Source organism: Penicillium canescens, assembly GCF_028828765.1.
Source record: "Penicillium canescens strain IBT 15451 chromosome Unknown utg000004l_segment0_segment0, whole genome shotgun sequence".
NCBI classification, from domain to species: Eukaryota; Fungi; Ascomycota; class Eurotiomycetes; order Eurotiales; family Aspergillaceae; genus Penicillium; species Penicillium canescens.
Genome location: NW_026703966.1, coordinates 205,913 through 217,403, shown reverse-complemented (window position 1 = coordinate 217,403; position 11,491 = coordinate 205,913). Strand labels below are relative to the sequence as shown.

Here is an 11,491-nt window from a genome sequence, read left to right as displayed (position 1 = left end):
AGGTGTGTAATTCCACGAGCCACATGAAACCCGCACGCACCTCTGCCTCAGATCACCGCCATCCCGCAGCGCAACAGAGCTATATACAACCACCCACCGCGACCATGGCCGATGCACAATTTGACAGCGCGCTGTGAGTAACACATTCCACAATTCCCGACACAATTCAAATCACCTCCCACATCCATGATACCGAGCATACCCCCCCAACCCCGACACAACCCCGCCCCATGCACCGGGATCAACCAAGCTGACCACCCACTCTTAGCGATCTCCTTCGACGCCTAAACCCGCGCGATACCAAGAAGAACCTACAAGCCATCACCTCAATTGTCCCAGACCTCACCGAAGACCTCCTCTCCTCCGTCGACCAGCCCCTGGAAATCCGTCGCTGCCCCAAGACCAACAGAGACTACCTGCTCTGCGACTACAATCGCGACGGTGATAGCTACCGCTCACCATGGAGTAATGAGTTTGATCCTCCACTTGAGGATGGGACCGTTCCTAGTGAGCGCGTGCGCAAGCTTGAGGTTGCGGCTAATGAGTCGTTTGATGTTTACCGCGAGTTGTACTATGAGGGTGGTGTTGGAAGTGTTTATTTCTGGGATTTGGATGATGGATTCGCTGGTGTGATTTTGCTGAAGAAAGGTATGTCGATTCAATGGAGTGGGAGTGGAATTGGAATTGGAGGAATACCCTGCTTGAAATTGCGACTGACCATTCCTTGTTATTAGGTGTCACCCCCGGCGCTCAGAGCTCTGGTGAATGGGACAGCATTCACGTATTCGAGGCTACTGATCGCGCTCGCATGTCGCACTACAAGCTTACCAGCACGGTTATCCTCCACCTCGCCAACAAGACTGAGGCCCTGGGTGATATGGACTTGAGCGGGAACATGACTCGCCAGGTTGAGGTCGATCTGCCTGTGGAGTCGGACGGTAGCCATGTCGCCAACGTTGGCAGGCTAGTCGAGGATATGGAATTGAAGATGCGGAACTTGCTGCGTACGTTCCCTGGCTCTGTTGGTTTTGAGTATATGCTAATCGTGTCTCGTTTACAGAGGAGGTCTACTTCGGCAAGGCAAAGGATGTGGTTGGCGAGCTCCGAAGTAAGTTGCCGCATAATTTTACGATCGAGCAACATGCTAATTCGAAACCAGGCTTGGGACCCCTGTCCGACGCAAACAGAGATCGGGCGACACAGCGGGAGATGATCGCTTCTATGCAGAAGTAGTCATGCAGAAGCGGTCCTTTTTATTGTCCGACTCTTGTCACTCCGCTAGGCCGATGACCTCGGAACTAGATCTGTTGCGTTCTCGTTTTGCATAGCTTAGTTCTGTGAACATGCTCGAATACTGGTTCATACGATTGCCAATCCGGTTACTTGTAAATGGTCATCCTCGAACAGGACTCAATGTATTCTGGAGTCTCAATGCCTGTGGCTACAGAGAGCCTGGGGTATCACATAAAAGCATAAATCAGCCACCACCAACTGCGCGCAAAACATCTTTGTCCCCTTCAATCCGTCTGCATGTTATCCGGATCATTGGCCTTGTCCTGGGAGTGTGGCTTCTCGATTCCCTCAACAAACTGCCGAGCAGCGGCCCAGAGCTCTGCCTCCTTGTCCTTTCCAGTCGTATCCTTCCGGGCGTTAAGCCGACTAATATCCAGCGGGTTCGCAGCACCCGATCCACCAGCGCTGACATCGGTCCTGGCCGCTTTGCCCCAGTCGCGCTCCGGTGCAAGGGCCGAAGCTTCCTCGAGCGCGTAGACTTGGCGACGTAGACGAACATCGATCGAGGATAGAAGTGCAAAGTATTGGCTGGTCGCTTCTTTGAATCGTGCTTTGTGAGAGTCGAGGGAGCCATCTGGTGCGGGGGAGGAATCGGAGGGGATGGGTTTGGCGTTGGTTAAAGCTTGGATTGCGAGACCAGCTGAGTGGATTAGCCTCGTCACATCCTATTAGGTTATTGTCAGCAGCTGTTGATATCACCAATTGAGTTAGGGAGGTACCTTGTCCACCTCGTTGAGCTGGCGGATGCGGTCCGCGGAGGTGAAGACCTCCTGCTCTGGCTGTGCTTTATCGCCCATTTTTGCTGATGAAAAGAATCCCAAAGACGTAGCTGTCGAATTGCAAATCTAGACAGAAGCTTCTCGAAGCCAGTGCAGGCAGAGGATCAAAAGACGAGGTCTTGGAGGGTATCACGTGCGGAATCTGGGGCAGCTCGATAGGCGGTGAGGCGCGCTCGGAGTCGCGATATCAATTTCCACCCCGTCGTCGCCGTCATCGTCAGATCGTCGGTCTTTGCAATTGACGCCGGAAACCCATCGCCTCTAACCTCGTCGACCATCTCCGTCGCTTTTCCTAACGCTGCCGCTTGTCCGCAACCATATCGAGACGGATCCGACCACCTTTCGCCCGAAATGTCCGCCCCAGGCGGGGCCCCGAGCCCTGCTCCCCGCAGTGGGAGTATGGGACCAGGTGCAAATGGCACTGGCATGTCCATGGCTACGCAGCAGCCTTTGTCTGGCACACCGGTTCATCAGCCTTCCACGCCGGGACCAACTGGACCGTCTGCTCCACCCAGCGGTGCCATGTCGCAACAGAACTTGAATCAAATTGTAGGTGCTTGTTCAGTGTTTTCTTCGCCCATATTTCTCGATTTTTGTTTGTTTTCTGTGGAAGCCTTTGCTTGCCTGGACGCCGGTATGCCCAGCAGCCTATGCTATTCAGCTGTGGAGCAAGCTCATTGGTGAACGTGCTTGATATTGGACGACAACGACATCGTATTCTTCCTGTTTCAGTCATGGATGATATGAAATCTATGTGAGGAATTGAGAGTGGCTATTCACCTCGAAAATCGACATGTGGTCGATTCTTAAGCCCTGAAGATCAGAAGGCGCAGTTGGAGAAGTTGAAATTGGGATGCGGCGCGAAAAGCATCGGGTGATCTCTTACTTCGCCTGAAGGACGCGCCTATTACCTCCTGGAAATCCAGGCGCCTTTTATCTAATAGAAGGGCACGCCTCCGTATCAACTCTCTTCGATTGATGCTTCTCTTGCTCCTCGGACTCACCGTCTGACTACGAGCTTGCTTCGTCTCTGAGCTTTTCTTTCCCAATCCCATTTGTACTCTTTTTACCTTCACCCTTCAACGTTTCCATCTTACCTCCATCCTCATATTTACCTTCCATCCTGTATTGTCCAGTCAGGGACTCGTCTTGTCATTTCACCCCGTTCACTCCTATCTCGGTTTATCAATATCCGCCACCATGGCCAGAAACTGGCGAGCTGGGAAGAAAGAGCGCGACAGAAGGTTGAGGGAACTGTCGGCACAGCCTCCACCTGAAGCCCCCAAAGGCCCTCGGGTTAGCCAGAATGCCCCTCCCAATGCCCCCACTGAACCCCAGGCTATGGCGACCTCGTCTCCAGTTGCTACCAGGAGACGCCTTGTTTCCGCTACTTCTCCTGTGCGCGTCTCGGGGGGACCTGGTCTTTCTACTCGCTCTACTTTGAGAGGAGGACCCGGTGTTTCTACCCGGTCTACCGTCAGAGGATCACCTGTGCGAACTCCTCGGGTTACTTCACAGCCTGCTCGCGCTCCTCGTGCCAGTGCCAGCGTGCCAACGCCGTCACTGTCACCGCTAGCTGCCCAAACTCCAATTCAGGATCCGAAACCGACCCTGATTGCCAACCCTCTCTCGGGGCGACCTCCGGTTGTCCGATCTTTCCCTTCATCTTCCCGCAATTTCTTGTCGGACACTCCAGCATCTCTCTCGCGTTCTGAGATTCGTAGGGAAGAAGCTGTTTGTTTTCCCACTAATATTAGTGCCTCCTTTTTGCCATACTTGTTTTTCATTTCATATTTGTCACGACCATCTACTAACGTTTGAAATCATTTAGGTCATAGATTACCTGGCCAAGAAGGGTTACAGCCGTACCGAAGCCATGTTGCGAATGGAGTCTGCCAACCAGGAGATCGATGGACGTCCCCTTCCCCAGCTGGGAGAGGACTCTCGCCCCAAGACCCGGCAAGGATTCGGTATGTGCATGATTACACTCAGCCCTCCAAAATATTAACTAACGCCTTGTTTAGACTTGCTGAAGAACTGGGTTGAGGAAAATCTCGATCTGTACAAGGTGGGGCACACATGAAGCATTTCCATGAACACATGCTAACATTTTACAGCCTGAGCTGCGTCGTGTTTTGTGGCCACTGTTCGTCTACTCGTTCTTTAACATGGTGACATCCTTCTACCCCCAAGATGCCAAGAGCTTTTTCGAGGCCAACAAGAACATGTTTCTGCCTGAGCATACGGATGATATCCGTCACTTCGAGCCTATCAGCTTGCCAGAGCACTTGCAGGACAACAGTGTCGCCAAACTCTACCGCAACAACAAGTACCGCGTTGTTCTGAGCAACCCCGCATACACAAACCTACTCCAATTCCTGGAGAGCAAGGACAAGGAGGGCGGCTCTGTGATGAATGCAATCCTCAGCAGCTTCTGCTCTGTGAAGACCATGGACCGTGCCTCCGATGACCGATTCAGCTTTGCCTCTATGTTGAACCAGATGGCGCCCGGACAGAGCTCACCTGCCGAGGATGAAGGTATCCCTGGTCACCACCCTGGCTCCGCTTACACCGGTGACAACCCTGCCATGGCTGGAACACTTCCACGTCTGAGGCTCGGAAAGCTTCCAATGGAGCAGACTCTGGAGGAGGATGTACGCGCTGAGCTTGCAGAGGTGGATGCGAAAGCGCCTCCCGTCGCTGGCCGCAACACTCTTTCCCAGGAGTTCGAACAAATGATTAAGAAGGAAGACGAGGATGAGGCTCCTTCTCGCGCTGATATCCCATTCCCGCCTTCGAATGCCCGTGACGTTGAACTTGAGGTCAGAAGGGTTATGGAGCACCGTGATCGGTTCGAGATCAAGGGTCGCACGGGTGGTGTTGGCCCTGGCGTCAGTGTTTGCATGTTCACTTTCCATAATACCTTGGATAAGTACGTCTTTCGACATCACCCTTTTCTATGGCTTCACTAATACTTCAACAGCATCAATTGCATGGACTTCTCCGATGACAACCTGCTCGTCGCTTGCGGTTTCGCCCAATCCTACATTCGTGTCTGGAGCCTTGATGGAAAGAACATTCAGGGTGCCCTCCCAGAAATTGACGACTTGGCGCCCGCCAACTCTCGCCGTCTGATCGGCCACTCGGGTCCTGTCTACGCAGTCGCTTTTCCCCCCTGTGCCCCTGCTCGTGAGGATCAACAGGAAGGAGAGAGTGTTCCCACCAATGCTCGTTGGTTGCTTTCCTCGTCTGCCGACAAGACCGTTCGCCTCTGGTCTTTGGACGCTTGGCAATGCATGGTTGTTTACAAGGGCCACGACCGCCCTATTTGGGATCTCCGCTGGGGACCTTTCGGACAATACTTTGTGACCGGTGGATCGGACCGTACCGCCCGCTTGTGGGTGACCGACCACATTCGTCAACAGCGTATCTTTGTCGGCCATGATCAGGACGTGGACTGCGTCTGTTTCCACCCTAACTCGGCTTATGTTTTCACCGCCAGTTCCGACCACACTGTTCGCATGTGGGCCGTCACCACTGGTAATGCTGTTCGTATGTTCACTGGCCACGCTGGCAATGTTACCTCCATGGAGTGCAGCCGTGATGGCAAGCTCTTGGCCACGGCCGATGACCAGGGCACTATCATTCTGTGGGATCTGGCACCTGGTCGACTTCTGAAGCGCATGCGTGGCCATGGTAAGGGTGGCATCTGGTCTCTCAGCTGGAGTGTGGAGTCCACCGTGCTTGTCTCAGGTGGAGCTGATGGCACCGTTCGTGTCTGGGATGTTGCAGATTCTCAGGAAAGTACCCAGGGTCGCGTCATCGGTGAAGGTGGTGCTGGTTCCAAGCTCGATGCTGGTCCTACTTCCACCACTCAGAGCAAGAAGAAAAAGGGCAAGGATGTTGTCGTCACTGCTGATCAGATCAGCGCTTTTCCAACCAAGAAGAGTCCTGTTTACAAGGTCAAGTTCACGAACATGAACTTGGTCATTGCGGGTGGTGCCTATCTTCCCATTTAGATGGCATTTTCGTCTGTGTTTCTTGACGACCTTTCCTTTTTTTTGCCATTTCCTCAGACAACACAATACCCCATTTCACTACATTCAAACAATTTGTTTTACTAAGCTTGTCTTTTCAACTCGCTCATCGTCAGCGGGATCCTGGTGGCGTTAGGAATCTCAAACTTCATCTATGGTGTTTTCCGGTGGAGTGGCATAGGTCTTTCAGGTGCTTGTGCTTAGTATCCAAGTCCTGTGTTTTTTTTTTCTATTTTATGTTTTCGCAGTCGGCGAGACGTGTGCTCCTGTTTTTACCGGTGAACCATTGATAACATCTCCTGGGTGTGATTCTGATGGACGGAGCCGGTATTTAATCTTATTTGCTAGCAGTGGCCAGCTCTTCTCTGTCAGATGGACCATCCATCACGCCTACTATATGTAGTTTTAAATGGACCGGACCCGGCAGAAGGGTGCTCAGTTTATTCTTATCTGTTAATAGTGGACAGTTTTTTCATTTCGGGTGCATCTACCATCGATCCTTGCTTGTGGCTCGGACGAAGCGGAACCCCGAAAAACTTGTATATCGGCAAGAAATCAACTATCTTTATTGAATTCTGTCTTGAATTCTGTCCCCTGGACTGTCGCCAGTAAAATACCTCACGCCGTAGCTGCAAGGGGCATTGACAAGCGTTTATTACACCAACCAAACAGCTATCTACACGCATGACACTGCAGATATCAAAGAATCCAAAACGTCTTAACCATTATTTCAGGTGTCCTGTCGCGCCACCTGAAGCGCCTGTCCCTTTCTTCATCGCGGCTGATGCCTGCATATCAGCGACCTTCGGCGGAAGTACTAATGCACTCCGATCATTCCGTCTATAAAAATCTGCCAATATCTGTGCAGTCTTCGCAGGCTGGTCTTCATGTACGAAATGGCCAGCTTCGGGGAATACTTGCAGTTGATATTTACCTGGGGAGTGACAGGTAAGTCAGGATGGTATCTAGTGGATGAAAAGGATTGAAAAAGTGCTTTACCTTGCATCTGGCCAATCATCAACTCTTTGTCTAACCGGTCGGTGCCAGCGAGCAATAATAGTTTTCCACCGCGTGCATCAAGGAACTTTCGACTTAAGCCAACAAACCAGTTCTCCCAAAAGGGCTTCGTTGCAGAAAGATTTGTGCGCCATAACCAGGGACGGGCAGTGTCGGTGGGCTCACTTTCTTCATATAAAAGTGATGGAACGGAGGCACGGGCGGACGTAGTATTGCGGATTGTACGGGAACGAGTACTGCATGGTAAGCATAAAAAAGGAAATCAGAACTGGGGACTCATACTGCCATTCAATCCCTGACGATAATGATGGGAAACGGACTGGTCGTGTTGAGAGGTACATTTCCATACTTTGGAGAGCGTCCATTGCTGATCCTGGGTTTCATGGTCAGTATATACCAATAGAGATGATGAGAATGGAGTGTACCTTCGACAACATCCAACACAGCATATGCCAACAGCTTCGGGCCCAATTCCCCCTTCTTTGCGACGTCTGTAATCACCGCGCCGCCGAGGCTGTGCCCAACAAGTACGATATCCGGAAGTGTCTCCCAGCTCATCCTCGCCTGGGTCTGGCGGATCACATAGACCAAGTCTCGGCTCAGAGTCTCGAGACTAAGGTCAAGTTCAGCCTGACCGGAGGCTTCAATGTGAGCAGCAGTAGCAGTAGACGGGGCTTTGTCGTCTGTTTTGCTGTCTATGGGGGTCATAACGGTGCGACCATGGCTCCGAGCATCAAGCGATAAGACACCTGCTTTTGGGAGGATCTTCCGGATCTCTTCTGTGCATGTGGCAAACGAGAGACCCGACGAGCCAGCTCCATGATGCATCACAAAGAGAGGACCATTCTCAGTTGGTGGGGTGAGATATACATGGTGGATGATGTGAAGATTTCCCACTTCTTCGGATAGGAAGAGCTCCTGCTCGAAAAAATCTGTCCATGACAGAGATGCATTGGATGATTGCCTGCAATTCGATGTTAGTTTCGCTTCAAAGGGAAAGTAATCAAGTAGATGGTCGTGTCCAGAGCGACTCGAAAATGGCAGAAGTAAACGAACCGTGGGCCCGTTCTGGCAAAGAGCTGCCGTGTCGGTGATGGGACAAGTGTGCCCGTAGAGGAGACTGAAGAGGCAGAGGAACCCTCTTCCCATGCATCCTCATTCATTGAATCGGGCATTGGGGCTTCGGGTGGAAGTTTGGCCAATTTGGCTTTGACGAAGGATCTCTGGAGGTCGCTCATCGAGGTGGTTACTCGTCGATCAAAAGTAGGGGCAAAATTGCCCCAAATGTTCGATCTGATACACTGACAAGTTTCAGACAACTCGAGAAGTACATTCGGGCCATTCTGTCGTCAGGTCAAGATGCTGACTAAGTCACATCCCACCATCGGATGGTTTGATGCTGCACGAAACAACCAAAATGGTTGTCTTTGACAGGTTCGAGGGCCGTTGATCTCAATAGCAGGATAATCGAAGCCAGGTTTATGTTAATATGCTGTCGCCCATCCGGCCTTGTTTCCTGATACTCCAGGGAGATGCGATCACGGCCCATTAATCAACAACCGCAGCTTTATCTTCTTCTTTGCGTGCAGCTGCCGAGCGTGGCTTGCGGGTTATAGTGGAAGTTGCCATATCAAGGTCTTTTAAACTAGCCCGAGTGAGAAAACAGGGCTACATTGCGTTCTAATCGAAACTGTGCGGTGCTTTACATGCAACCGAAAGAGCTATAGACACGGTGTATAGGGATTATATTGCCTACGAGACCAGCATCAACGTCCTAATTTCCACTTTCCTCAACCAAAGCCCGCAAACCATTCAGCAGATCTCTCTGCAGGTCTTCGAAGGTCTCAATGCCCACACTAACCCGCATGATGTTCTCTCCAGCCGTGGGATCGGTCATCTTCCGCCATTCAATCAAGCTCTCCACGCCGCCGAGACTCGTCGCATGTTGGAAGACACGCAACTTGCTTGGCAACCGCCGGGCCTGGTGGGGATCCTTCATGACCATCATGAAAACAGGCCCAAAGCCATTTGGCATCTGCTTTAAAAGCCAGTCCATATCGCTCTTTTGCAGACTGGCATGTTTGAGGCTTTCAACTGTGGCATTGACCTCATTTGGCGTCGGAGACTTGATCATCTCAGACAACCACGTCACGAGTGCTGTGCAATTCTGACTTTGTCGGACACAACGAATGTCAAGTGTCCGCAAACTGCGAAGACCGAGCCAGGACTCGAATCCACCCATGACGTTGCCGAGCGCGCAACGATCCTCCCAAAGACCCATGAAGAGCTCTGGTCGCTCTGGAGATGTGCTGATAATACCACACATGATATCACTGTGGCCGCCAATATACTTGGTTCCGCTGTGAATCACCAAGTCGGCGCCCCAGAGAAATGGTTCTTGCAAAGATGGTGGCCCAAATGTAGAATCAACCACGAGGTACAGTCCCTTTTCTTTGGCGATTTTGGAATACGCAACAATATTGCGTGCCTCGCCGGTTGGATTGAGAGGCGTTTCAAGGTGGATCACATCTCCTTTCTCGAGTTGGTCTGTTTCGTGTAATCCGACCTTTTTGACTCCTGCCAACCGCTCGTGAATCTGGAGCACATCGTGTGCGCCATGATAACCACCGGTGATGGCGACTTTCTTCGGAGTAAGGCAGGTAAGATAGGCGTGAATGGCGGCAAGTCCTGTTGCATACGTCAAACATTCTCCTTTCAGAATCGTTGACAGGACAAGCTCCAGTCGCGAACTGGTCGGTCGTGCGAGTCTTGCATAAACATGCTTTGTTTTCTAACGCAATATGGTTAGATATGCTCACAGATACCAAAGAATTGATCATATGAGCTCACCGACAGAGCCTGTTGGGGCTCTAGTTCGTCGGGGTTATAAGGGTATCGGAAGGTGGTAGTTGGATGCATCGCGGGCGCCAACTCGGGCCCGGCATATCGATCGTCGACATGGATGGAGTTGGTTGCAATAGAAAACTGCGTCTCTAGCTCAGAAAGAGAAATGGACATGGTTATCGAGTTGTCACGCAATTCTCGGATTTAGATTACTATGCGCCGCAACACGCGGTGGAAACGGGGATTTCAGATACTTTATACTACAGTCAGGCCGGATTAATAGTAGCAAGCTTATTGGGTTATTAGATGATTGAATGAGTATATTCCTGCTGTTGTTGTGCTACTCGGGCTGGTCAAGTATACAATTTCCGCTCAGCTGAGCGGAGCGGGTCTCCGCCTCCCCGTCCGCGCGACACCGGAGTTGCGCCGTGACGAGATAGTTGCAATGGTAAACTCGCTGGAGATGCTGAAGGTCTAGAGGAGCAATGATGACATTTACGAATACTTTTTGATTTGAACCATGAATCCCATATCATCCAAGCCGTCAATTGAACCCTGATCCAGGAACTAGAGAGCTTCTCCAACACAGCTTTGGTCCCTGCGGGCTCCAATTTGTTAGTGTTCTAATCGTCTGGAGCAAGCTGCTTTTGCATTGACATACTCCTGCTGTTCCCTGGTGAATAGCGAGTAATCCTTCACAGATCGGCCCTCTCTTTTGTTCGCAGATTGAAATGGATTTCGTGAACATCTTTCTAATCTGTACATTCCTGAAGAACCAGAATGCCACCCAAGCGCAAGGCACAACATGTGGACAGCGGAGATGTTGAGACAAAGTAGGTTTTTGCGACAGAAGTCTGTTTGGAATTATCTGACCTCAACTAGGAAACTCCGCAACCGGGTATCTCAACAGGCTTTTCGTCGTCGACAGTCGGAGTATGTCAAACAGCTTGAGCGCAAGGCCAAGGCCTACAAACCGGACAACGAGCGCATCATTGAACTTGAAGAGGAGAATACTTTGCTTCGTGAAAGCTTGATACAATGCCACACAAAATTGGAGAGCCTGCGCACGACAATCTGCACGCTCAGTGATGGCATTGCTCGGACATTGGATGATCCTGTAAGATGTCTTCTTGCCTTATCGAGAACAATCAATGTGATTCTCATCAATTTTCTAGGACGAATCTGCCAAAAATCCCCCAAATTACAATGAGTTAATTGAATCGCCAAAGAAGTTACATCCTCACTCATACACCACCTCGAAGAATAAGATTCGAAAAGCAGAGCGAGATATATCTTTTGAAGGTGACGAGTCAAATACTTTGGAGACCTCAGTCGATACAGATATCACCCTTGACCCTAAGACCCCTGATTTCACTTGTTCAGGATTAATCCATGAGCAAGATCCGAGCATTGTAGCTCCCCTCTCAGATATTTGGACACACGATTGCCAGATGGGACCAGCTTCATATGTCGATTGCTTGGCTGCTAACAATGCAATCAGCTAACAATTGAAGATTCAAC

At 50.9% G+C, this 11,491-nt stretch overlaps 6 protein-coding genes across 6 annotated transcripts; 3 read left to right on the top strand and 3 right to left on the bottom strand.

Moving 5' to 3' along the window:
• Positions 1-23: 23 nt before the first annotated feature.
• cap2 (F-actin-capping protein subunit beta) lies at positions 24-1,233 on the top strand (the record flags this gene model as incomplete). The annotated part of the gene is made up of 5 exons (XM_058514233.1): positions 24-133; positions 269-648; positions 735-1,004; positions 1,061-1,108; positions 1,160-1,233. The coding sequence occupies 5 exons, from the start codon at positions 24-26 to the stop codon at positions 1,231-1,233; spliced, it is 882 nt and encodes a 293-aa protein (XP_058371411.1).
• A 284-nt stretch (positions 1,234-1,517) lies between these two features.
• Positions 1,518-2,090, bottom strand: N7446_005484 (mediator of RNA polymerase II transcription subunit 11; the record flags this gene model as incomplete). Its single annotated transcript, XM_058514232.1, has 2 exons — positions 1,518-1,958; positions 2,013-2,090. The coding sequence occupies 2 exons, from the start codon at positions 2,088-2,090 to the stop codon at positions 1,518-1,520; spliced, it is 519 nt and encodes a 172-aa protein (XP_058371410.1).
• A 212-nt stretch (positions 2,091-2,302) lies between these two features.
• On the top strand, positions 2,303-6,661 carry N7446_005483 (putative transcription initiation factor TFIID subunit). Its single transcript, XM_058514231.1, has 5 exons — positions 2,303-2,621; positions 3,904-4,042; positions 4,097-4,140; positions 4,190-5,004; positions 5,056-6,661. The coding sequence occupies exons 1-5, from the start codon at positions 2,424-2,426 to the stop codon at positions 6,089-6,091; spliced, it is 2,232 nt and encodes a 743-aa protein (XP_058371409.1). The 5' UTR covers positions 2,303-2,423; the 3' UTR covers positions 6,092-6,661.
• A 173-nt stretch (positions 6,662-6,834) lies between these two features.
• Positions 6,835-8,364, bottom strand: ppe1 (putative ribosomal protein/carboxylic ester hydrolase (Ppe1); the record flags this gene model as incomplete). The annotated part of the gene is made up of 5 exons (XM_058514230.1): positions 6,835-7,043; positions 7,109-7,362; positions 7,409-7,499; positions 7,552-8,090; positions 8,183-8,364. 5 exons carry the CDS (start codon positions 8,362-8,364, stop codon positions 6,835-6,837), a joined length of 1,275 nt encoding a protein of 424 aa, XP_058371408.1.
• Positions 8,365-8,900: 536 nt separating this feature from the next.
• Positions 8,901-10,144, bottom strand: N7446_005481 (uncharacterized protein; the record flags this gene model as incomplete). The annotated part of the gene is made up of 2 exons (XM_058514229.1): positions 8,901-9,917; positions 9,977-10,144. The coding sequence occupies 2 exons, from the start codon at positions 10,142-10,144 to the stop codon at positions 8,901-8,903; spliced, it is 1,185 nt and encodes a 394-aa protein (XP_058371407.1).
• A 606-nt stretch (positions 10,145-10,750) lies between these two features.
• On the top strand, positions 10,751-11,475 carry N7446_005480 (bZIP transcription factor; the record flags this gene model as incomplete). The annotated part of the gene is made up of 3 exons (XM_058514228.1): positions 10,751-10,803; positions 10,853-11,087; positions 11,146-11,475. 3 exons carry the CDS (start codon positions 10,751-10,753, stop codon positions 11,473-11,475), a joined length of 618 nt encoding a protein of 205 aa, XP_058371406.1.
• Positions 11,476-11,491: the final 16 nt, after the last annotated feature.